At 48.1% G+C, this 26,798-nt stretch overlaps 1 protein-coding gene across 15 annotated transcripts in view; it reads right to left on the minus strand.

The window, feature by feature from the left end:
* The window catches only part of B3GAT1 (beta-1,3-glucuronyltransferase 1), a 46,229-nt gene extending 21,569 nt beyond the window's left edge, over nt 1-24,660 (minus strand). For 2 of the 15 annotated variants that reach the window (XM_048968266.1, XM_048968272.1), the window contains exons 1-2: nt 2,909-3,162; nt 2,724-2,776 (exon numbers count right to left, since the gene is read on the minus strand). Coding sequence is in view for 3 of the 15 variants with exons in the window: in XM_048968264.1 (XP_048824221.1) it covers nt 24,298-24,526 (229 nt within the window). In the remaining 12 variants the exon portion in view is untranslated. Of the gene's footprint in view, nt 1-2,723; nt 2,812-2,908; nt 3,166-3,202; nt 3,292-8,955; nt 9,470-14,557; nt 14,699-22,453; nt 22,498-24,297 lie in introns of those variants that run through there. The other 13 variants (XM_048968265.1, XM_048968262.1, XM_048968269.1 and 10 more) reach the window with 12 other exon arrangements.
* Between the last annotated feature and the right edge of the window lie 2,138 nt (nt 24,661-26,798).

Genomic DNA, 26,798 nt, shown 5'->3' on the forward strand with positions numbered 1-26,798 from the left:
AAAGGCTAAATCCACAGTTTGTCCAGCTTCCAATCCAAGCCCAGATCTGACACTGGCTTCCCTGTGGCTGAGTGATTTTGGCTCACCTGCACTGCAGCTTGCTGTAGGGGTGAGATGAAAATAAGCTGCCTACTTTTGGACAAGAATGGCAAGGCTCAAGTAGCTCACAGGCTAAATAGGGAAATGGCACAAACTCTGATGCTGGAGGTGCTGGCAAAGCACAGCTCTCACCGATCTGATGGGCTGATGTGCATGTCCAGGGAAGGTCATTTCTGCTAGTTTTAGAATCACCCCAAAGGCCAAACCCAGCACAGATCTTCTCCATTTGAATGAGAAATGCAGAATGAGAAATAAAAGCTGAGACAGAATTAAGCCAATGGTTTCTCAGCACAAGTCAAAGCAGAGCGAAGCAGCAACTCCTATGGAAGACTGATCCTCATGAGTGCCTCTGCTGCTGCCCCAATCCACTTGCCAGCCCTGCCATGTACAAGAGCATCTCCATCCCCTGCACAAGCCTGACCCTCTCAGACAGACACCAACCTGTCCCCAGAACAGCCAGGACACAGGGAAACACTCCCCATGAACCAGAGACTGTCTCAAATCAAGGATCTCAAACATGCAAATGGTTAAAAGCACATGGGTGTAACGTGATGTATAGAGATCTGCAGACAGGGATGGACAGACAGACTGCCTTGCAGGGCCACACGTGCAAGGTGAGGAGTGAGATAAGCCCTTAGGGAGAAACCAGAGGGTTTTGTAATGGCTGCTCTAAGAATATTGTAATCATGTGGTAATTATGTTGCATGCAAATCAACCAGGCAAATTACATCGTTATTATTACAACCGTCACCAAGCACAGGGACAGAGGGGCAGGCCATCCCACGCCCAAGGGCAGAGCAGAGGCAGAAGTACTAGCAAGCACAGCACAGAACCACACGATGCTCCCTCCAGGCCTGCCCAACCCAGGCTGTGGCATCCTGGAAGCTTCTTCAAGCAACTTGGGCCACATCTGCACTTTCCTACACTGTATCTCAACATGCAACACTTAATTAGGTTGATTTTACTTTTCTTTTTATTAAAAATTAAACAAATGTCTTGAAGCACGAGTGCAGCCCTTGACATTTGATTGGAACTGTCAATCTTGCAAATGTCATCGTTATAGATGACTAATCTTCAAGAATAAGGCAAACTTACTAAACTCCTTGGCTCAGTTGAAAATGAGCTAGAGCTGTAACAGTGGTTGAGACAGAGAGGGAGAAATCAGTGTTGACTGCATGCAGGAGGGCTCAGCACCACACACAGCCAGTGCTTGGGCTGATCCCAGGCTGAATGGGATCATCACTCCACCACAGCCCCTTTCCCCCCACAGACCAAGGGCTGCATCATCCACAGCTGCTCTGTAACAGGAATGACGCAGGCTGCAGGATAAGCTATTAACTTCAGCAGCCTGAGTCTCTCCCCATTAGAGCAGTATGGTTCAAGATGCCTGGGTGAGACAAAAGGGACTGCCAGGCAGAGCACACAGCGCACGAGACAGAGATGAGAAATAATGCTGGCAGCATCATTAAAAGATAAATTGAAGGAAGAAAGGAGGTGCATGTGCGGGGTGAGAGCTTCAGAGGATCGTAACAAATTCTTTGCCACCACCAGTTTTACAGCTGTTGAATTCTCCAAGCAGGGAGCAGGGCAGTAGCTGGGAGACAGCACCAAATTTTTGTTCTTGCAACTCTTGCCTGATAAAAATCATGCCTGGAATGAAGAAGAAGCCAATGGAGAGGAACAAGTACTTCCAAATCCTACAGAAGGGCATTCCAGGAGCTGCACACTCACTGAAAATGAATGCATTAAAGTCACGACTTGTGGACACACCATTATTATAAGGAAGACAGTGGGGAAAATTATTCATTAATAGTGACTTCTGTAGCTCTAATCTCCATAACCAGCTGCCATTCATACAAGTGGATCAGAGCCCATGCGAATAAACCTTTGAATATCCCTACAAGCCTGTGTCACACAGCCAAAGTCAGGCTCCCCCAGGGGATTATTGCATTCCTGCAGCTACTGCAAGAGCTAAAGATGGGAAGGGTGAGCAATTCCTGTGTCTCACTGAGGCTGTGGGGAGCATACAGGCAGAGAGTGCCATAAACTGGCTGGCAGCCTTTTAAGGATGGCAAGCCTGTGCCAGATTTCACTTCTGTCTCCCAAATTAGAAGCAAAACACGCCACTGGAAAGGTGAAAGCTGTGTCTCAAGGAAGAGGCTGCTCTCAGTACCACTGCATGAAGGACTATCTCAAAGCATCTTGCTAATCTGAGCACAGCAGCTGCCTCCCGAAGAACCTACAGCTCCCCGGGTCCGGCAGGAGCCTGCAGGACTGCAGCTGACCCCATGTATCCTGCTGCCTCCTTCAGAGACACAGCCCCCTCCTCTATCTGCCCCTCAGCAATAAAAGGTGCATTATTTAGAAGAATTACCAGCTTATTTGCGTGCCAAAGTGGGTTCCAGATACCACATCCAGACTCTAGCTAAATCCCTCCTGCAAAACTGCTCTTTTCTCATCCTGGGCTCAACAGGGAACAGCACAGCGCTGCTCTCCTGTTTTGATACCTTTGGAGGGTTTTACAGCTTTGCTACAGCAAAGGACAAGAGTTAACAGCCCTGTCAGGCTGCTCCCTCATCATCTGGTTAATGTACCTCGTTAATGGCACAGCAAGCTTCACTCACCTCCTGTACACTCCACAAACTCCAGCCTTTCCTTTGGGCTTGCAGCTGCATCCCTACAGGGAAGGAGGGATGGCAGAGCATGACCCAGAAGCACTGCAAGGCCAGCTGTGTCTCAGCACAGCTCCAAATTTACCCTCCACGCCACAGTCTATGGAATTCAGATGGAATAATCACAGATCACCTACTCTGCTCAGAGCAGTGCCATTCCCCAGCGCTTGCTGCCTTTTGCTCTTCACTGGTAGTGGGTCTCCAGCAAGTACTTTCCTTTGCAGACTCCGATCAGCACAGCCCTGGCCCTTGCAGGCCCACCTGCATTACAGAAATGTGTCAGTACACATTTCTTCTTTAGCTTTAGAAGCTGCTAAGCAGATGGAAAAACAAAGCGAGGAGTGCAGCCAGAACGCCTCAGCGCCCCGCTGGTATTTATGGAGCAGCCCAGGGTAGGTGGGAGTTGGCCCAGGCACCCTCTCCTCTCTCACTTTGTGTTCCTCTGCTCCATGGCAGCAGCGCTCATGCAGCTCTGCTCCTCTCTCGTATGCATCTGCAGCCAGACCCACTCGTCCACAGCAGCACACAGAAGCACCTCAGCTCTTGTTTTGGAACACCAATGGGAGACAAGAGTAGGGTTATTTAAAACTACAACCTGTCAGAAATGGGATCCTTCTCCTCCTGGTGGTGATAGGAGTTGGGCTTCCTATTTGCCAAGAACAGGAGTGGGACCTGAATCATGCTGACATTATGTTATCGTAATGCTGGAAGTATTATAAATGCTCTGCTTGCCAGACAAATCCTGGAGCAGGCTTCCAAATCCCCTCAAAATCCCCACTTGCCTCTCTACATTCATCCATTCATGAAATCCAGAGCAGAGCCTCAGCATCCATCCTTTCGCTTTTGGTCTCAATCCAGCTGTATGGAAGCTGCTGGAGGAGAGGGGAGAGAATGGGGGGAAAAAAAAACAGGCAGAGTGGAGGTCTTTCTTCTGAATTAACCTTCCTTCTCTTTCAGGTGCCAAATCTGGCAAACTGTGCCAGGGCATTTAGGAAAGCAGCTGAGACATGCCTGCCCGCTGTCACAAAGCAAAGCGTGTCTCATTCTCCTTGACCACAGCAAGCTGCAGCACTGGTAAAACTGGGGTTCTGTCCCCATTCACCCCACTCACACTGCTCATGAGGCCAGAGAGCAGGCTGGCTGCAGATTTGGTGCTGAGGCTGTGGACATGCAGCTTCAGACGAATTCCCACTGCCCATGTCACTTCACAGCTGAATCTATGCAAGCAGACATCAGTAAGCAAAGGGATTCCCACCTTTCTGCAGTCACCATTCTTTGTGCCACAGCTCTCAGTTCCTGACCTACTGGGCTTTGACAGAGCTCCCAGACAGAGCAGAAGAGCAATTTCCTCTGACAACCCAACCTACCAGTCAGGATTGCACCAGGCAGGAATGAAAGGAGAGAGTCTGAGCTCGGCTTCCCTCACTGTGAGAGCTGCGTACCAGCTGTTGTTTCAGAGAGGATAACCAGTCTCCAGGAGATGTCACAGAAGGAACGCAGGGCCCAACAGACATCTGCCTTCAGTGGGCTCCACAGTGCACACACACCTTCACAACAGCCCTGAGCTGGATGGAGAGAGTTTTCAGTCACGATGCAAAGCCATAAATCACTTCCTCGTGGAAGCATCAGAGCTGGGGGCTTGTATGCATTTCTAAAGATTGGTCCACTCAGAATTTCTTCTGGACTCCCATATCTCTGCCAGGAGACTCTCAATACGGTCACATTCACCTTTTCTTGTCAGCATCAAGCTCCCCTTCCACCAACAACCATTTCCTCTGCCTACCTAAACACCACGCTTCAGATGCACACAGCAAACCACGTCTGGGGAGCTAACAATAAATAGCACTGCAGGCAGTGTACAGACTGGAGCTGGGCCAGCAGTGACCGATGCAACCACACACCCTTTGAGTGCTGACATATCACCTGCTGCTGCAGAACAGCGCAGGAAGCCTTGCACTAAAGGTTAGCTTGTCTCCTGTCTAGACGAAAACAGCTCTGATCCAGGCAGGAAGGGGATCTTGAGCATTTCCTATTTATTCTGCTGTCACTGCCAAGAATATCACACTGTGCTCCCCATGGATCATCCGGAGGGGTTGCTGAGTACCAGTGCAGCTGGCAAATTGCTTAAAGGCTCCGTGGTGCTGGGACAGGGCCAGGAGCATGCAAGGTGCGTGCATCTCAGAGAGAGCTCACTTCCCTATACAAAGGCAGAATGGAAAACACAGGCGTGCAAAGCTACATGTGGGAGCAAGCTCCAGTCACAGGCTATATAACTCTGCACATCAGTTATTTTTATGAGCCTCTGAGAACGTGCAAATTCCACTTGCACAAATAAGATATCAGACAGAAGGACATGGATTAGCATGCCTACAGCTGCGGGACAGAGCTATAGCAGTGCACAGCTGGGCTCTGCTGGCCAGCACAGGGAACTGTTTGCCTTCAGTTCTCCCATCTCTCAGCTCCTTGGAGGTGTGGAGTTCCCATTAGAAAAATGTAGGAGGATATGTTCAGTAGTGAGTAATATGCTGTGTTACTTAGAGTACTTGGGGGTGGTCCATGTGTCTAATCAGGATATTAAGATTAATTATGAGCCACACCTTGTGATCTCCACTCAGCCAGGCCCTTATTAGCTTCAGGAAGGTGAATCCAGTCCTGACATCAGCTTGCCAACTCAAACACAAGCAGCTGGGTTTGGCAGGAGAAAGAGGAAGAATCCATCCTCACTCTTAAGGCCTTGCAGCTGGCAAAGGCCACCTCTCTTGCCACAAATCCTGGAAACAAATCACTGGAATATCCCAGTTCAGGACCTCTTCAAGTAAAACATAGAAGATTACACAGAACAGAGAATGAGGACCTATGAAAAAAAATACTGCAGAGGGCCTTCCCTATGACATTGCTTCCAGAAGACACTTTCTGCCATAGAGGGGTTGAGGCCACACCAAATGCTCCTTCAGCCTTGTGTCTGAACAAAAAATACAGCAGAGGTCCACCCAATTTTCAAGACTGCTGCATGGCACTTGGCAATGGAGAACTGTAAAGAAATGTGGGGTGAGAAAGCCACAAAGGGCAACAGCCCCAAGAAGGATGCTGACCCAACTCTGCTGCATCCCTGGGAGTTGGAGACATAAGGCAGATCTGGAACCCAGGCAGCCTCTCATGCTGTGCATCCCTGCAAGACAAAACGCAGAGTGATGCAGAACAGCCCAGCACTGCATCCTTTCTTCCTGTGGATTCACATCTGCCCCTTTTATTTGGTTTTTGTTTGAAGAATGAACTGCTTTTGGACAACTTTCTTGAACTGGCAGCAGTGAAATAAGGGCAAGAGAGAGCAAAGGTACTGCAAAGGGCAAGTCTGCATGAAACACTAGAAAAAAAAACCTGCAACATTTGCCCTAATGTCCCTTAAAAGACAGTTCTTTTCACTTCCCAAGACTTCTACTGCTGCAGTGTGAGGGTTCTGGAAAAAATTCAAAGGGCAGACGTGCTGCTTTCCTTTCAGAAAGCATTATTGTGATGCTGAGCAGCCAGCGTTACACAAGTGGAGAGTGTGCTCACACTCTGCAATTGGAAGGTTTCTTGGTCAGCTCAGGCCAGATCTCCCTGTTAGAGGAATTATTTACCAGAAGTCAGCAGTGTTGGGGAGTGATGCTGATCTGACACAGCCCTGCACACCAGAAAGACACAGAACAACGCTGCAGGTCAGGGGAGGAGAGAAAATCCCTGCACCACTGGAGCTGAGACACTGTCCTGATGAGGGCAAAGCCACAAGAGAACAGAATCACAGACCCCAGTGGCACCATGCCAGGCCTGTGACACATTCAAGGTGACAGTCCTGTCCCTGGCTCGGGGCACTGTTCCCCCTTAGAAAGGCAGCACCTACTCTCCCCTATGAGCCACCTCAATGGGTCAGGAAACATCGAGATACTAATTAACACCCATGGAAGCTTCTGTGCCAACACATGCACGTAGAGGGAGAGCTTTCCTTTCGATGCCCTCTCACTTTGCCATCTTAGAGAACAGAAATGACACGAGGTTTGCATCCCATCTCTTGCACCTTCCTCAAGTCAGCCCAGCTCAGAAGCAGCAGCTCTCATCAGGGCAGTTACCACCTCACTACTGACCCCAGGTTCCCAGCGCTGTGCCGAAGAGCTGAGTGCTTCACCTGGAATGCCTACGGAAGGCAAGAGAGATTCAGAACTCAGGTGCATTAGATTGGAAAGCACTCTGTGTCACTCATGGCATTTCTCCCCTCTCTCATACACCCCAACATATTCAACCAGGAAAACAAAGATGTTGCTCAGCTGCCTTCCCCTTCTTGCCGCATCCACTGCCCTGCCAGCTTTGCCCACTTCCAAGGCTCTCAGCTCATACCAAAGGTTAGCCCTTCTGACACAGTATCTTTCTTTTTCACAGCCTAATCACTCCATTCCTTCTTCAGAATATCTTCCATCTTACTCATTGCTTTAAGGCTGATACATAGAAGAGTTGGGTGCTACATACAGAAAGTTATTTTACCTTCCCCTCCTCAACCCATGCCTCCATTTTCTCCCACCTTTTTCACCCTCACCCTGTCAGGTTACCCAACCATCTTCTCAAGCCAAATCCTGGTCAATTCACTCCTATCAGATATTTGCATACAGGGAAGCACTAATCACACAAACAAGGCAGCAAGATGCACCTCGATGGCTCACGAGAATGTCCTCACATAAGCAAGAATTACTCACAAAACAAAAGGACGTCTGGAAGCTTCAGTCCACATTTTCACAGCCCATCTTCAGTACTCATGTGCAATCATGCACACAACCCTAGATGTCTTGTAGGTCCTTTCCAACCTTGTGATTCTATGAGTCTATGATTGTGTTTTCACAAGCTGGCATCACCTCGCTGTAGATGTTCAGGGACACATGTCAGACAAGCACACTAAACCTACAAACAGACTGCACAGCCACTGAGTCCATAGCAAACATTAGGCTGTGAGCTCCTTACAGGTGTAGGCAAGCTCTTGAGCCAACTGACAGCTCATCAGGGCTCGTGACTTTCTGCACTGTGTGCACATGATCTGTGACACGCCGCTAGCAAAGTAACGAAAGCTAATTCCTCCTAACCTCATGCCAAGCTGAAGACCCCTCAAGAAGCCCTCAAAGTTATGCAAGGGTTGAAATGAAGTGGGTATGGTATCCACAGCTGGAGACATCAGGACCTCCTCCGTGCTTTCCCAAACAACATCTGGGCTGAGCCACCTCCCAGCATGGTTTGAAATTCTACTTTCTGGTCTGGCTGAGAGAAATGAGGACCTTTAGGGTCACAGATCCAGGAATTATGTCAGAGGGAAGCTCAGCAGGAAAAGGGAAAGCATCATTTATGGACTGCTTCATCGATTGCTATGGACTTTCTGCCTGTTAATCACTATTTTTCATCCCAGTCCACTCCCACAGCATAACATGACACAGAGATCACTCCTCAGCTGGCAAAGCATTGCACAGCCATCTCCTCTCCCTCAAGAAAAAAAAAAAGCACTTGGAAAGCTCTTCCCTTTAAGCAGCCTTAAAGTTGGCTCTCACCACTGCTGGCACGAATGAAAGGGATTTCAGTTCCCCCTTCTCCTAAATCCCTTCTCTTTCTGTTGAAAAAAAAAAAAAGAAAAAAAAAAGAAAAAAAAAAAAGAAAAAAGGCAGAGAATGACCCGGGAAAGAGAAAAGCAACTCTGATCGCCTCTCACCTCCCTCCTGTCACTCTGCAGGGTACAAGGGTGGGAGGGTGGGCTCTGGGGGGCACAGGGCCATTGAAGTCGTCAAGCAGATCCTGGAGAGCCACACGCAAGCCCACGAGGGGAGCCCCAGAGCAGGTGCAGGGCTTGGAGGGCAAGGCTGGGAGCACAGTGCTCCTGGAGGCAAGACATGAGCATTTTTTCCCAGCCAGCCTTCCTCAGGCAAGGCAGCATGATGTCCTAAGGCACCCAGCCTGAGAAAGGAAGGCAAAGTGATCTCCAGCAATGCAGCCCCCGAGACCCTTTCTGCATCCTTTAAATACACTGAAAGAGATAGAAAAATTGCTTGGAGTCTTTCTTGCATCCTCCCACTTCCTGCCCATCGCATGCACACATACACACACCCCAGCCCCGTGCATAAAGGATCTCTGTCCTGCTCAGCTCAGCCATGCAATGCCTGTGAGAGGCAAGAGTTACCTTATTCCCACAGCCTGAACCGCCTTCTCCCTCCATCGTGGCTGGGAGGCTGCTCCCATTCATGCTTTAATCCCTGGGAACAGAGGCACGATTCAAAGCAGTTGTTCACCCACCGGAGTGGGCTCCCTTCAGCAACCTCCTCCTCTTTCTCCCCTCCCTTTTTCCTTGTTTGTTGGGTCCGGATTTTTTTTTTTTTTTTTTTTATGTATTCTTTTTTAATCCAGGCAGCAACCAAAACGCTCCTTCATCATCTCTCTGCCTCTCCGTTTCACTGTCCAAGAAATGCAGGGGAAAGCTCCTTCCTCCTCCGTGGACCATCAGTTCCCCAGGTCTGCCTCTCTGCAGCGTGGCGGTAAGAGAAGGAAAGAATGAGAGAGGGAGCGAGCATGGGAGGGAGGGAGCGTGCAAACAGGGAGGAGGAGGAGGAGGCCAACGGGATGCGGGAGGAAGGAGCCAGAGCGTGGCTGACTGCTTTGTATCCAGAGCAGTGCCGACAGCTCCCTCCCTCCCCCCTGCCGGAGGAGGACTTGCGCTGCTAATGGTCTGTACCAATTTATTCCACTTCGGCAGGGGCACTTCTCCCTGCGACAGGAGGAAAAGCCAGGGAAGGCTCTGAGATGGCCCCTTAAGGAATTGGTTGTTGCTCTCCTCACTCACGGCATCACCCAGTGAGTTTACTGCCACAGGAGAGGGGAGATGCTCTCCCAGCTCAGCAGCAAGAGGGAAGCATCAGGCTGGAAGAGATGGGTGCGAGGGATGGGTCTTGCTGGTGAGGAGGCTCAGCACCATCTGAAATTGGTGACTTATGCTAGATGGAAAGCAAGGATGTCAGGAAGGCAGGCTGAGCTCTGCTTTATGCAGCACCCTTCGTGCCTTGTAGCACACAGACTCAGACTGATGGCTCCCAGGCTGAGTCCACCTGGGCTCTGAACCAGTAGGCCATGCTCCTTAGATGTCACACAACTCCTCTTATTTAGCATCGTGTCTTTCCACACTCCTTGATGTGAGGACAATTGCACCATGCCCAGTGGGAGCTGGGAGTCACAGCCCTCTTCTGTGAGCTGTGACAGTGCAGTGGGACCTTAGGGACATTCCCTGCCTCTTCTGGGGCCACTTAGGGAAGAAAGGGCTTGAAGGGCTCAGAATAAGATCGTATCTCTTGATACTGCTCTTTAACAGTTAACCCAGGGAGGGCTGACTCATGCTCAGCAGCAGATTTCTGAGATGGCTGAACACCACTGTACATATGCCTCAGAATGCCACACTCACAGCTAGGCAGCTTATCACGAGCCAACATCCAGCCCCGAGGTTGGGGGTGAATTACCTCTTGCTGCCCCGCCACTGCTGCCTGCCCACCTGCTTCCAGCTCCCATCACACTCCAGCATCACCTCCTGGCTACCAGTCGCACAGTGGATGTGCACAGACCTTCAGCCTTACTGCTCCCTCTTTCCCATCTGGCAAGGTTACAGTGCCATGGTAACATGTAGGTATAGAGAGATTTGTTTGCACTTTACCAAAGGGGAATGACAAAAAGAAAATGCCTTCAAGTTTCTGCAAAAAGAATCAGTACTCAGAGGGAGGAGTTCTGTATCATGGAACAGCCTCAGATTTTCACCAGTTGTTTCTATCACTTCCATCAGGTGTTTCATTTGGGGGTACCAAAAGGGCTGCCAGGGCACAGGGATGTCTGCTGGCCAGCTGCAGGCCAGTGCTGGAGATAGAGGGAGACGCCTTAAAGGAAGGTGCTGTGCAACAGCCTCTCCTCTCATGCTACACCTGATCTGCAGGTGAATGAGAAACATCTCTGGGATGGCCAATCCAGAATCCTTCACTGAGTAGAAACTGCACAGGGGACCACCATTGTGTGCCTTCTGCTCAGCCATATCCTCTACAAAATGAGCCAGCTCCTGAAATCAAAGAGAACGCTGCGTTTTTGTGTCCTTGGGCTCATTTTCTGCAAGGTACCTGGGGAGACATCAGCTCCAAAGACTATTTGCCTGGGAATTTTGTGCCAATTCAGCTAGTACTAAGGGTTTCACTGAGCTCTACATCTATTAAAAATGCATAATGTCCGCTTATATCAAAGGGCAGGTTCAGACCCAGCGCTTTTCCAGCATGTCCCCGGCTCAGTGCTGGTGTGGCACACAGGAGATGGATGGGCAGAAGCTGTCCCTGGAGGCCTATATCAAGAGACAGGAAAGGGCATCGCTGCTGACTGTTTCAGGGCTGGGAGAGACAGGGAAAAAACAAGGGAGAAGTGACACAAAAACACTCCTGTCACAAAATCTAAACACATAAAAATTCAGGGAGGAAAGAGGAGATGTGTTACATCTGAGATTTATAAAAATTATGGATGAGCAGTAACATTTCAGGTTCAGCTCCGCATCAGTGTCTCCAAAGGCTCACAGAGGTGAAAGGAACCAGGAAAAGTGTCAAAGAAGCTCAGGAGGGACACAGACACATACAGAGACACTGCTGCGTCCCTCCCCTGCCCCTGGCCTGCAAATTACAGCACTCTCAGCTCCTTTTTGTGATCAGAGCACCAGAACAACGGTGCAGAGCGGCTGCTCTGACATTTTCCAAGGTTGTCCCTTTGAACTTTAGCATATCAACTTGTTTGCATGCTGGGTATGGAGCGTGCCACGTTACCAGAGCCAGGTTCCAGGGGAGGGCTGAAGGAGAGGCTCAGCAACCCTCCTGCAAGGTCTCTGGGTGAGGGGAAGGCAGTTGTTTGCTGGAAATCAGAGTGCTTCAGAGGATGTGAATCTAAACCATACAGCTCCACCGCTGACAGCAGAGAATATAAACAGAGCAGTATTTTCCTGCTCCCTCCCCCTTCTTATTATAGCACAAATACCCCGAGTAAAATACATACACACAGCCATCCACTATAAAAGCAAAACAAAGCCTCAAGTGTGCACACGCACACACACAGATATTCTTCTGGAGAACACGGTGTATATTCAATACCTTAAATGTCATTTTTAAAATATTAATGCTATGCTTCTGGCTAGGTTTATGTAAGGATTATTACCATAGGATTGGAGGCACAACAAAGCCCAGACTCGGTGCTGCAGCCTGGCGTGTTCTGCCTGCCCAGCAGTGCCTCATCTCCCCTGCAGACCCCAGAAACTCAGCGCTGGGGAGGGCACGCTCCCACCAGGCTGTTTTCCTGGGAGGGGGCAGAGCTGCAGTCCCTTTCCCTGCTCACCATCTGGCACTGTCAGGAGTATCTCCATTCCGAGCTGCAGCCAGGCACAAACGCGAGCGGACGCCTCTTCTGGCTGCACAATAACCTCATTAGCTGAGGCAGCGCGGGGCAAAGGGAAAAAAGCACAGGGCAAACGCTGAGCAAATAGCAGGGTACGGCTCAGCACACCATCAGCACCGGGCTGCTGGGATGGAGCATTAGAGCGGCCAGAGCAAAGCTGGGATTGAGAAGTTGATGAGGAAGGAGATGGGCCAGCCCTGTCTAAAGGCAATAGGAAGGGAGGACTTCACTGAAAGTCCCACTTTGAGGCTGAGCAGTGGCTGCTCACACCCACAACTCTAATTAACCATTCATGTTTGCTCTCCATGCGATACATCCCTCAACCTATTAATGCTACTCTCTTTAGGAGCCTGTCTGTTCCATTCAGCTTCTGGAACAGATCCTTGTCCTTCCTTTGGTGCAAGCTGGGCACAAAGATCTACCAGCAAGTGCCTGCTATCCCAGTTACTCCCCAGGGGCCAGGCAAAGGCCAATGGACTTTCAAGCAGAGGATAAGCTTCTTATGGAGTGGAGCCACACGTTCTGCTATTTGCACAGACCATTTCCAACACATGATGCAAATGCCCAAGTCTTAGCAGCTCTGCAAAGAGCTATTTCAGCCTTTTAGTCTGTTGGACTTCAGCAGGGGGAAACCAGCAGATAATTCTATGACAAATCTGCTCTGGAGCCAAGGTCTCTTTTTCTTCTAGTAAATGTACAGCAAGCAGCAATAAAAGCTGTCAGTGCATCCAAAATCTCCTTACTTTTCATCCAAGAAGTCTATTTCACAATGTTCAAGCTGTCGAGCATGACTTCTGCAGCACAGGGTGAGCAGCTAGGGGGGCAGGCTGGGCACCAGCTCACAGCCCATAGACACACACAAGGGAGCAGCCTGCAGAGGGCTTTGGACAGCCTGATAAGAGTAAAGTGGCTGTTGGAGGAAAACCCCTCCATGAGCACTAAACGGGCCACAGAACACCCTATGGCCCATCTTTGCCTTTATGCTAAGATGAGGAGATGCTTTCCTCCCTGGTAATACCACCTATCAGGAGCTCTTTCACCCTATCAAGTCTCTGCACACACATGAGCAGCACATGCACATCCCAACCATTGAAGCAGTGTCCATGGGATGCTTTGCAGATACTCAGACCCACAGTTAGGAGGGGTTGGAGCCAGTGCTGGGGAGATGGATAGAAAAGCCGCAGTGACGTATCAGCAGGTGGTGCTCTCCCCTTCAAATCCTCAAACAAGTTCAGGCCAAGCACAGCACTTCACCACTAGATTTCCCCTTGTAGAGAAACCTCAGCCTGAAGCACAACCCCAGATGAGAGCCAGGGAAGGAGAGGCACCGCTGCATGGAGCTCCCTGCTGGCAGTGCTGCTTCTTGACAGCTTGGAAGAAACTTCACAGCCTAAATACCCATCATAGGTAAACTTGACTCAGGGGAGCATCAAAGAGGAAATGGTTTAATGTGTTGCTGGGAGTTAGCAGGAGTGATTCAATAACCCCTGGGCTCCTTGTCCAGCTGCAGCCTTTCTCTGATCGCTGCTTTGGCCAGAATCCAAGGCAGAGATTGTTCAGAGACCAGTGCACCCCAGACAGCACTCAATCACATCCACCAAATTGTCCTCAGAGGGATTTTAATTCATTGGGAAGCACCCTGTTAGCAAACAAACAGAAGCAGTGATGCAGCTCTCTCAGTGCTTCTCAGTAATTAAGTTCTGCCTCCCAAACCTCCACCCAACACCCCACACATGAAATGCACAGGTCAGAGACTTGGCTTTGCTCCGGGGACCACAGCTGGAGACCACAAGCAGGAGAAAAAGCAAGAAAACAAGCACAGGGCTGGGATTCCCATTTGTTGTCTTGTTGTGATTAGGGAGATAAGCTCAAGTGGAGACTTTCAGATGACATGTTAAAGGCCCTTATGTTTTTAGGGGTCAGAAGCCTTAAAAGCAAGCTGAAGCAAACTGCCTACAAAATACTGGAGCTGGGCTGTTGAAACAATTTCTGCCCCCTTTCCTGCTGCGTTGTCCCCATGTTTTCTACCACTGATTTACCAGGCAAGTTGGGAACTTTCAATTGAGAGATAACATCCTTCAGGAGCAGCTTGTGGCACTCTGGGATCACAACATACTGAACTGATAAAGTAAAGCACTGAAATGCATAAATAATAACAATATAATAATATCCCACACATCCCAAAATCACACAAGCAATTTTGATTGTTTCTCTGTGTCCTTTCACAATGCTGTAAGAGTGGGGTGGCATAGTCCCAGGCTGCAACAAAATGAGAACAAGCCCCAGCATAGCAACCTAGATACAGAAACAAAGGAAGAAAACGTGCTCACCTTTGGAAGGCCTCAGGGAGGCAGGGATCTCCAGCAAGGTCCCATTACCTCCACTGCCAGCCCTTAAATGAGGTCTGGGAAGGCATGGATCCTGGCTCCATCCCTTGCAGTCATTCAGGTGCACTGCATGCACCTGAGCTCCCTTGGGTTGGCCCTGCCTTCACACCAGGTGCTCCATCACTGCTTCAAGCCCTGACTTAGCATTTCCACTACGCCTGCTTATAAATATTCATTTCAGAACTCTTTTAAACCAACAGAGCCTGTTAGAAAACTGCTCCAAAAGTGCAAGAACTCTGTGGAGAGCCTACATCCGTGTGCAGTCCATTGTCAGCAGAACAGTCCTGCTGCTTCTTACCCCTAAATGCAGAGCATGAACGCGCAGCACCAAATCATGAGCAGCAAATATCTCCCACGCACATCCCTGCCAGTCTCTGCTAACCACCTCCATCTCCAAACAGTTCTGGGACAACACTGAAATCACATCGCTGGCTCTGGGTTCACTCAGTTGTCACGAAGTGCAATGGTTTGGTTCTATAAAAAAACAGTTGTGTTCATTTCTGGGGAAGAAAAATTAATATGCAAACGCAGTGATAAATTCTCTGATGTGCACATTTATGTTTTTATCATGTAGTTAATCAGGAAACAGTAGGTTCAGTTTAGATACAGCTCCACGCTTTGCCTCTATAATCTGAATCCCAGAAGGGCCTTATAAAACCATAATCTGCAATGCAAAATTGCAAAGCATATGGGAGTGTCTATAGATTTTCCAAATCACCTGTGCCCTAATTTAATATGAATAACAATTAGTTTACTCTTATCAGTTAATTGTGCCCCTTGTGGATTCAGCAACATTGCGTCTCGTCACCAAACGCCTTTGTCTGAGCAAACTTTAATTACACTTCCTGGCTGGGCCCAGCCGTACTCACAGCTTTGGCAATGAAGGTGAAACTGCTGTTAAACAACAAGCCACCACCGCCACCAGTTAGGGAGTGGAGCATGCTGCTTTCTGATGGAATCAGAGAAGGACACAAAAGCAGCCTGGGGTTAATAGCAGGGAGCCCCACAGCACTGGGAAGAGCAGCATGAGGAGTTTCTCTAGCCCCAGCTTTCTGCTCATATCTCTGCTCCCTCTGCCTCTAAAAGGAGGTGAGTATCCTGGACATCAGTGGCAGAACGTTGGAGGAGGTTTCCTTTCATCTCCAGTGCTGGGAATACAGAGCAGAGGCACTGCGACCCTGTTTCAGCTCAGCTGCTGCCTCCAAATGATCCTGTGCAAGACACTGACCTCAGAGCCTGCTTCCTCACACATTTAAATGGCGACAACATTGTCGTTGATAAAGCTGATGTGGTATGAATGCACATTCACTCAATGCTTTGACTTCAATGCTGCAATTAAAATGCTGCTAATGCAGCAGTAAGCGCTGCAACCTTATCTACTGCCATTGGACATGCTTTTTCCTTTCAAGGCCCAGAAGTCCCCTTGTGAATCATACAAAAAAAACAGATTGAAGATGACTGTGTTTCTACTTCCATTTCAAACACGGCAGGGCTTTGCATACAGACCTTAAATCTCAGTTACACCATCCTCTTGGCAGCAAAACGTTTTGCCTTTGCATAGTAGAGGCCACAGGCTGCAAACCCTTTGGCAGGGATGAAGGAAGAAGCCTGCAGCGCAGCTGATAAAACCCCCAGTGCTAGGAATGCTCCCAGCCCGCTAGAATCAGTGCAGGAAAGGAAAGGAATCGCTGTGGCAGAGCGAGTTGTTGAGGCCACAGAGGATGTGCATCTTCACACCAAGGATACGGAACGCTTCACCACCTGCTGCATCAAACACGCTCCTCATCTCCCTAGGGCACGACCTCTGCACCCCTCCAAACAAGATTTCCCTTTCAAAGAACTCCTTTGCAGCAGTGATTTCTGCTCAGAGCCGTTCCACACACTGACAACAACTCACAGCACTGGTCCAGATGAGCTGGCAGATGAGGACAGGGCCATCCTTTGACCTTCTTGGAACAAAGCTTTGGCTGAAGGAAGAAGCAAGGAAGATAAACCAAACAAAAGCTTATTCTGCAGAGCTGCCAGGTTTGGCAGCGTTCATGCAGGCCTGACAGCTTCACCCTGTAAATAAATTGTTTCTTGTGAAAGTATGGGAGAGATCTCATCTGTCTTGGATACTGCAAATCCGTGTATGGTACAGAATTGAACTGGCTTTTCTAAGGGAGTGTATTTATTGACTGCTGTTTAAATGACTGCCATCAAAAAGCCTTTCATAAACAAAAATTTAACATCTACTCATTATTCACTCTCCTTTCCCCTTTCCTCCCTTGTCTCCCACCTAAAAGCAGACAAAAGCAAGCCAGGAGAAGGCTCAGCATTTGGACCCAGCGCAGGAATGCAGGCTTGTGCTCCCCTCCACCTGCAGAAGCAGAGCTCCAGGCTGCAGCCTTGGGCCATGCTCAGCACATGGGTGCTTCTGTGGCTGTGTCAGTGATGTGTGGGCTGTGCGTGACATTCCCACCCAGCAGCACCCTGTGCCAAGGAGCTGAGCCCATCCTTCCAAACGAACATAAAAACAACAAACATCTCCCTCCTCAATCACCACTTTGTTGCTGAGTCTCAAAGCCCCTTTGCGCAGCTGCTGCTGGATGGTCAAAGCAGATCACAAAGGTCCGCTTCTGTATCCTTCCAAAGGCAATGAGCTGCTGCAGGACAAACTCAGGCATCTTCAGTTCTCCCAGGGCTCACAGTCCCCCCTTCCGAATTGACAATTCCTTCTAAAACAAAGGGCTCCTAGACCTTGTTCTAAATATGGATCAATAAAGAGTGAATTTCCCAAATCCAGCACACAAACTGGAAGAAACCAGCTTGCAAGGGCCGAAGGAGTTCTATGGGGTGTATTAGCTTGCCATGTCAGCTCAGGTAAGTTAAAAATCGTCCCGATCATTTCTGATACTTGTGAACATTCTTCACCAGCAGCTGAGAAACAGACAGGACAGGACAGGAAGGACTAAGTGATGTTTGTGGGTGGTTTCTTTAATTGCCCACGAAACATGACTCTGTTGTCCTGCATCTTTCAGCTCTCTCCTAGCTGGAAAATCACAGCCTCACACACTGCCTCAGCACAGACTGCATCAGAAGCAGCAGAAGTCAGTACAAAATAAGTTATTTCCCCCAATATTTCCATGCTCTTCAGCTTATATGGAAAGAGGAAGGAGCAAGCTTTACACTCCATGTTCCTAATGGCCATTGTTTACCCCAAGGCTGTCCTCTCAAAATCCCTAATGTCCACTTGCTGTTACTTGTGCATCTTTTTCTTCTCCTTATGCTGACTTGCCAGTTCAGGGCATCTCTGCTTGCAGGACCTGGGTTGTACCCTGGTGTCAGAGCTGTCAGCTTGCAGGAACTGACAGCAGCCGTTTTGTTCGGCACAGTTGGGTGAGCAGCCCCTTCCAGCACACTGTGTTATTCACATGCTCCGCCTGCTAATTGCTTTCTGAAATGGGGAAGAAACAGATGACGAGCAGAATGCATCTCCTGACAAATTCCACAGCACTGTAAATACGACTCACCTTGCTGTAAACAAGGAAATGATAAGTGGGGGTGCTGGTTTGTGCGCAGAGTGGAAAAAAGAAGGGAGGAAGGGAGGAAGGGAAGGAGGAAGAGAGGAAAGAAAGGAATGGAGAGAGAAAAGAAAACATTCAGTAAGCAAAAAAAGCTCCTGTTCCCCAAGATACCCTGGACTGCAAATCTGTAAAGCTGCTTTTCACACATTTTCACATTCCTTCTCTAAAGCCAGAAGGCCTGGAGACTTATTGAAAAACAGAAGCTCAAGCTTCCCGTGTTTCCAGGAAGAGAGGCTCTACAGAGAAACATCAAATAGCATTATATCCACAATCACATTGCAAAAATCGACAACACTACTATACAAGCACACAGTATTACTACTTACTTCCTGACCTAAACTATTGTGCAGCAATAGGTTCAACAGTGTGAGTCATTCCGCCCCAGAGGCAATTGCATTTCCATGCTAGATGTAGAAGCAATACAGAAATGAGGTGCACACTCACAGCTGTCACTCCTTAGAGAGAAGGTGCTGGAAGCACTAAGATTATGCAGAGCTGCAAAAAGAAGAAAACTCCGAGAGCAACAGATAAGTAAATGCTTCCTACAGATATCTTGCAACTCCATGGAAAAGGACATAAGGAGAAGAAAACTTCAGTGGGAATTATGTCACTGTTTGGGGGCACAAGGACATTACCTCTGATAGAAGTTGTCAAACAAAGCCAAGGAAACAAGGGAGAATGACCACGGAAATTATAATTCACAGGATCCTTTTCCTGCAGACAGATGGTCATTTCAGGCTTTCTATTCTCTAATCCCCCCTTCTGCAAAGCAAACATCCTAAATCCCAGATAATGTAGGTTTTACTGTCTCATACATTTCCCACAGCATTAAGGCTGGCCCCAGAGATAGGATACATATGCTTTAACATCTGTACGCCTAAATAACGTACAGCCACAAGGAGCTCCCACCTGGATGCAGCACAGAGGTGAGCTCTGCACTCCAACATCGGCTCCCAGCAGCCAGCATGGGCCCTGCCAAGGCAGTCACCCCTTCCAGTAGGCAACACAGGAACTGCAGTCTGCAGATGTGGTACCAACCTCTCCCAGCAGCTGCTTTCCAGTGAGACCCTCCTTTGTCAGAAATACACAACGCAATGCTGTTTCCTCTGTGACCTATTTCTCCTGCAAACTCTGGAGGTGCAGAAACTATGGGGAAGGATCAGGCAAAAAGGAGCTGAAGGAGATTCAGGGTGCAGCAGATCATTATCAGTTTCTCAGCTTCCATGTTTGTGAGCTCAAACAACCTGAAAGGAGCAGTAAGTGTCTCCTAGCCTCACGGAGAGCACTCACAATTAAACAGACATTGAAATTAATTTCATGAAATATGCATACTGTTTGCTTCCTAAAAAGCGGTTTAGATCAGACCATGAAATAATTTGAAATTAATGATTAGACCAACAGTCACTCTCCATTAACTCTCTAACGAGCCCTGGATGGATTTGGAACAAAGGAATGGTCTGTAAGAGCTGTAAAAGAGGTAGAAACACGAGACCCACTCTGTGCTGATGTAAATCACCTTATAGTCAAATAATCCACAGCTTTTCAATGCAGCTGAAGATCCAGTCTGTCTTCCAGATAGGGAAAATATTAAGAAATGTGTTACTGCAACTGAGAAACCACAGCTACACTATTTATAACAGTCACATCAGCAAAGTCCCAACCAGGACTTCAAAAGATGTTGCACTGTGGCATTCTTTAGGAGCTCCAGAGGCCCCTCAAGCCCTTGGGGAACACAAGAGCTACAGAGAAGCACTGTTAAAGGGCTGCAGCCACCACAATTCGGGAGCAGAGCTCACTGAGAGTGGTGGGAGAGCAACCTGATACAGGCTGGCTTAGCAATAGGAGTCAATACAAACCCCATTTCAGAGGCACTGCAGCTCCAAATCCAGCAGATTCTCTTCCCCATTTACAGCAGAAGGACCAAGAGCTTTCCCTGCACCTTCCTCCCACCTCATCCAGGACACAGGAGCTGATTTCCATCCCCTAGCCAGGAGGAGATCCCCTCATCATGCACTGAAGGCACAGTGCCATGGCACGGACCTGGGCAGATCCTCACTGATGTTCAGATGTAGCACATCACATCTTGGGGTTTTTGCTTCTGACAGGCTCTCTCATCTCGCATGGCTAATAGCTCATTGTTTGTATTCATGCACGAGGAGTAAATTCTTCATTATTGGAGAGATCTGACATGTACAAACAATTGGAGTAAATTGATTGTATTTTCCAAATCATCACACAGACTCTAATTCTATCTGCAAGGCGCACTCATTTGCACTAGAATTACCTCCTAAATTAGGAATTAGAGCTTTTGACAGAGAAGAGCAATGACTGTCCTTGTGCTGCAAGGCTGGGGGAAGGGTGCACATCCCTTCCCAATTCCCACTGCAGACCTGCCTGCCCTCAAAGTCTGATGGTATGTGGTGAAGGAGATGCCTGAACAGTGAGGCTCTAGCAGTTTTCAAGGAGCTATCTCTCTGATTTTTATGCATGTTTAAAAAGAATGGAGTATTGGAGTGTAATTACTTTATACTCAGAGCCTACCTTTTTCTCATGCAGGAGACTGGGACTTTCCTATTCCCTTAAAAGAAGACATATAAATCCCTGCAAATTATTTATTTATGTAATTGTTTTTGAAGGAAGACATTCAGAACGGAGCACCACTGCAAATCAGATCTCAAGACATTCAGGGAGCACATTTGTTCCTGCTGGAAGCAGACAAACAGGGCGCACCACGCTGTTCTAGACATGAAGTCATCTGTGCTCATCCTGCAGGCCATGCTGTACCACCTCCTTTAGATGCAAAAGCAACCAAATCCTGAAGTTAACCTGAATCACGCACCCCCAAAGCATCTCTGATTCCAGGAAGAGAAGGGATCAGAGAGTTCAGCCCTTCCCAAGGTGTCCAACACAAGGAGTGTTTCTCTGACATTGCCTTCTCTATCTGAAACATGGCAAGGTTTGTACTGCTTCCAGTCCACATATGCTCCTTTCTCAGGACACGGGAAAGCAAAGAATGTGATAGATGTTAGCTGTATTGCTTATGTGGTGAAAGGAGTGCTCTGTGAAGAAATAAGCTAAACATATAAGCCTGTTAAAACTCAGGTCGTTTTGTGAGCAGGGGGACCAGAACACTCTGAGCTTCCTGCAGAAGTGCATCCTGGTTTAGGCTCCTGTCACAAAGGAGCTCTTCCTGTTCTTGGGGCATTTGCACACAGATTCCAGTTTCTACTAAGGGTGACCTTGCAGTGCAGTGGGGCTAACAGAGTGTTTTCTGTATTTACAAAACCTACAGACATGTTTTTGGTCCTATCAAAGAGCCAAAGACTGTAGGATCTCACAGGCCCTGCCTTGTTTGCCAACCCAGTGAAAGCCATCTCCAAGGAGTAAATATAGTTAATACCACAGCCCAGAGAACGCTGGGCCCATCACAAAGGAACAGACAAAGAACAGAGAGAGCAGGAAGAAGGCAGCACCACCTCTCTTAGATGAGCAAAACTTTCCAGCTAAACCCCAGGGATCCACAAAACTGACTTTGTAAAGGCATGATTAAAGACAAAACAAACACCAGGAGTTCTTTTTCTTTGCCTTTCAACTTCAGCAATTATGGAAACTTAACCTGAAGCACACTCCATCTGCAACCAGATGAGCTACATAACTATTTATGTTCTTAATTTGAGCAGAACACTGAGAAAGTCACATACGTGTGCAGTTTTAGAAACTGAAGATTTGTGCAGGGAAAATAAGGCCATTGAAGTAACACTGAGGTCACTCACATCTGGTGAAGTGTTACCTCTCTGGCCACATTTGGCTACAGCACGTACCAAATCACGGCCCCAATCTGAGGTGAGTCAGGATAGCACTTTCAGGCAGTGAGCTTCACCTCTGAAAGCAGAAGTTTAAATCTGCTTTTGGTCCTGTGCCACCCACAGACATCTTTCAGGATCGTTCTGAGTAAGCACAGATCGACATCACCGTTCTGTGCAACAGCTGCAGTTAGTTCTACCCTCACAACTTCACAAGAGGCACTTAATAATTTTTTTTTCTTCCTAGAATGTATCTTTTTTTCCTCTTTGGAGTGTGCATTCTCAGTATTTCACCACTGCGCTCACAACCATGAAAGTACGATGCTCGCCACAAGGGATGAGGGAGAGAAAGAGTCCATGGAGATTCTGAGAAATAATGCAATTCCAGGAACAAGAGTTTTTTTAGGAGAAAGCAAACTACACAGGTGATGCAAATGAGAACTGTGATTCACACAGCTCAGCACACTTACCCCGAAATGACAGAGAAGTAGCAAGGAACAGCGGAGTGATTTCATGGAACAGAAGAAAGGAGAGAAGCAGCCTATGTTCCCTTCATGTTTGTTCCAATATTTGCAACCCCATCACTCAGAAGAGTGCCCACATGCATTATATTCAGCCAAAAATATAAAAACATACACAAATATAACCACGAGCAGGCACTCGTGGCAATTGCTGAGGTGCTGCATGGGGTGAGCACACAGAACTCTGGCTTTCCTGCCTGTTAGTAGCTCTGCCCCCTTAGGATCCTGCCTCCTTCTGATTATGCAGATACAATCTATCATATTGTTCCGGAAAGTTGGTTAGGGCTGTGCTCTGCAGCTGCAGCAGGCTCAGAGACACACATCATTTCTCTCTTTTATGAGAAGGAAAATTGGCCATTGCTGCTCCTGCAAAAAGCAGCTGTTATTTGCTGTTTTCAGGGTAGTTGTTGGTTTTGGGTTTCTTGTTTTGAACTATTATGATAAGTTTTCCTCCTCTTCCCACTTAACCAAATTACAGTGTTTGCATTTCCAACCCTTTGGTGGAGATGTACCAGGCTGGCATGCCTGCTTAGGGCCAAGCAGAGGTGATACCTTCCTCTTCTCCAGCACTGGAACACCTCTGACAGCAGGAAGGTTGAGCCAAAGCTGAGAGATGCAGACAACCACCACAACATCACCAACCAGCTGCTGGGCAGCTGCCTCTCTCTGTGCAATCTGTGCAAAATGTGAATTTCCACGCCTCAAATAAAAGGATCCAAGCCAGCCTACTGTCTCTTGCAGGAGGGATGCTGTGGTGTGTCAGAGCTGCTGTCTGCTTCCATGGTCCTGTGCAAGGTCTTTTGCCACCAAGCCAGACAGCTGGCCTGATCTTAGCAATGCAGAGTGCTTCCCATCCTGCACTTGGTTGCAATAGACCTCGTGTTCAGTTGTTTTCCTTGCCCTGAAGTACTGGGTGCCTGCTACTTTTGGGCCAAAGAAACACATTACCTTTGTGAAAAGCTTTGACTGCAGTGTGTCTGTTGCAAGAGCTTCTCTAGAGAGGTGGTGGTGCTCCACCCTTGCAGACACCCAGGGTCTGGGTGGTTGGGGCTCTGAGCACCTGATGGAGCTGTGAGTGTCCCTGTTTAATGCAGGGAACGGGACCAGATGGACTTCAAGGCTCCCTTCCAACTCAAACCTGTGCTTCTGTGATTCTGTGTGTCTGCATGCAGGACTTACACCATCTCCACAGAACACCATGAAGTTCAGAGCCTAGCCTTTGCTTTCCAAAAAAAGGGGTGGGGAGAAATGTTTTGTATCAAAATTACAACTGTGGTCCACTTTCTGGTCGGCACAGTGCCTGTGCCAAATACAGGAGGTGGGTGCATGAAATGCAAGCTACAGAAAACTGGATTTCCTCATTGAGTGTTCCCAGCATGCCCACCTGAAGTAATCACATCAAGACGTTCACACCTCGTTATAACAGACCAACAAACAGCCCTGAGCTTCAAACTGGGATGTGGCACAGAAAGGGTTGGACAAGAGAAGGGTTTCAGGTGCTGATTGTGCAGCAGCTCCCTGTGCCCAGATCCCTGCACAGAATTTAATGGGGCACTGCACTGACAGACCCTGGCAAGCACATACTCACTTGGCTGGAAATCACGGCCTATTCTTTTCTTTCCCAAGAAGCAGGATGTTTCATTAACTAAAAGCAAGTCATTAAGGGGGAAAAAAAAAAAGAAGAAGAAATAGGAAATCCAAATATAATTTTATTCATTTTCAAATAGCGCTGCAATCACTCAGAGGCACTGCAAAATACTGGCACCAAAGAAATGTTATAATAAGAGACTTACCCTCTGCTGCCAGCTGGATGCAAACCTCGTCTGCTGCCGGCGGTGTGGGGAGCTGGTTGTGTCTCTGCACTCGATGATGGTCAACCCAGGCAATCCTAGCCATTGTCACATAGCTGCTCTTCCCTATCAGCCTTCTTAATATAATATTTCTCATTCGTATGTTAGATGCTTCGGGTCCTCCAGCATTCGAAGCAACAGCCCCGCTGCATTTCTCTAGTTTGTATGCCATTTTACCTGTAAAACCGTCCTCTGCAGCTGAATCCTCTGTGCTGTCCCCAGCCCACACAGCTCTGTGGGGCTCTTTGACTTCTGCTCACATTTCTGCACAAGGTGCACCAAGCTTCAAACTCCATTTCTGTTCCCATCACTGCAGCTCTCCGTCCGCCGTGAGATCTGACTTTCACATCTTCCCTCTCCATCCCACATTCCTGGTTTTGTTGGTGCGGGGAAGGCGTGGCGGCAAAGCTTTGTGTGCGTGGCACCGTGGGTGTGAGGGCTGAAAAAAAGGCGGGAATCCTGAAAGAGGCAAGTTCTGAGGAATTTCGGCCCATTTAGCGCCTTTGTGACCGAGCACAAAAGAAGAATAAAACCTCAGATCCGGAGTGCTGCGGTAAGCTGAAAAGATGAGGCCTATTCCAACACAGCCCACAGGTTGGGCAGTGATACATTGGTGGCACTCACAGGATACTTCAGAGTTAACATGGCTGCCAGAGGGGCTTTTCTTGCTGGCAGAGCCCAAAGGAGCGTGAAAACATTAATCGAAGTAAAAATAAATCAGGCTACTTTTTAAATTAAACCCCCACCATGTTGGAGTTCTGTTCAGCTTTGGCAATATACAAGCTTTGGGAATGTCTGAGCTCATTGCAATTGTGGAATGTGTGTTTGAAGGCACTGCAGAACTGTGTGCTCAGGGTCTGGAGCTGATCTGTAGAAGGATGGAAAAAGGAAAGGGGAAGCAATGCGTGTTATTAGCAAAGCCAATTTCCTGCATGCCTGCAGATGGAACTGTCATAAACACACTGCAGCAAGGTAAATCTAGCCAATTTGCACCTATAATCATAGCAAAACACGCCATGGGGAAAAATGCACCGTCAGCAAACTGGCAGCATAAATGGCTTTGCACAGAGACAGACTCACATTGCTCTCATCCCTCTTCCTCGCTTGGCAGTTTGCACAACTGCTGTGCCTCCTCAAGGCTCACTTGCTGGGGAATCTCTCTGTGAAAATGAGGGATTTACAGTCAGCATCTCCTTCCATCCTGCCCAGGCCAAGAGGGCTGATAGAGATCACTGTCACACAGCTAGACACACAGATGCTTCTTGACAGATCTTTCTTCCTTTTCTGTTTTTGAAAGGAGTGGGGCAAAGCTGGCTGTTCTAGTATTTATTTTCCCAATGGGCACACAGGGGTGAAGTGATTCACTTAAGGCAGGAGATCATGTCAGCACCCAAGATCTCACCCTGGGATGACTGCCCACCTGACTGCGTGCCACCTCTTACCCAAACTGCAGCATGTTTGTTTCCCAGCATCAGTAATTCGCTGTTTTTCTGCACCCTGAATTTCCACAGCAGTGAAAAGAAAGGAAAATATGTAAAGGAAGGGACACAGCATTTGCTACGTGGGGATTGTATATTAACTAGGAAGGGATTTGGTATTTATCAGATGCTGATAAGCATTCGAGGAACAGGGAAGAAGTTTTCATTAGCTGGCGATATGTATTTCCATGTAGAAGAATTTTTTTTCCCTTCCAATCAGAAAATCATACCTTTTGCAGCAGGATTAACTGATGCCTTTAATGATAATATAAGAAGATTATATTTTCCTGTTCTCTTCACAATTCAAAGCTCTTAAATACAGAGAACCAACCTTCTTGAAAGATCACTGTGGAATTACCACTCTCCTCGCATAAAAAGCCAGAGAGGCCATCAGAGTGGAGCAAGGCTATTTGCCTTAAACATATTCTCACAGCAGCTCAGCAAGAGAAAATAGCAGCAGCAGATGAACCCTTCAGATCGCATCTCCGCTGAGGGCCTGTCAATTGCCATATGTCCTGATCCAATGTCAGTGCTCAAGAGATTAACAGATGCTCCTGGCCTTCTGATGCAGACCTAAGAGATGACTCCATCCAAATGCTGAGCAGCACTGCCCTTTTGGATGATGCTTCGAAGCCATCTGAGCTGCACTGGTCATGGGAATTGGCAAGCGGGGGAGAACTACTCTGCATTACACAAGCTCTGTGCCTCACAGCTTCCTCCTGCAGAGGGTTCATAGCTTGAAGCATGGCTGTCTCTGGGCCTACAGGAGGCTGGTGGGCAGTATTGCTGCTTTTGTATCTGTACAACTCCAGAATCCACAGCAATTCAGTAAGTGGAACCTGAGGAAAAGCTTTCCTGGTTAGAAAGTACACAGATGCTATAAAACAAAATAAAAGCTGAATGCATTTTGATGTTTGCTGCTTGCATACTGCCCAATGTCCACAGCGTTTTGCAGGCATGCAAAAA

Source organism: Lagopus muta, chromosome 22 (genome assembly GCF_023343835.1).
Source record: "Lagopus muta isolate bLagMut1 chromosome 22, bLagMut1 primary, whole genome shotgun sequence".
In the NCBI taxonomy this organism is placed as follows: Eukaryota; Metazoa; Chordata; class Aves; order Galliformes; family Phasianidae; genus Lagopus; species Lagopus muta.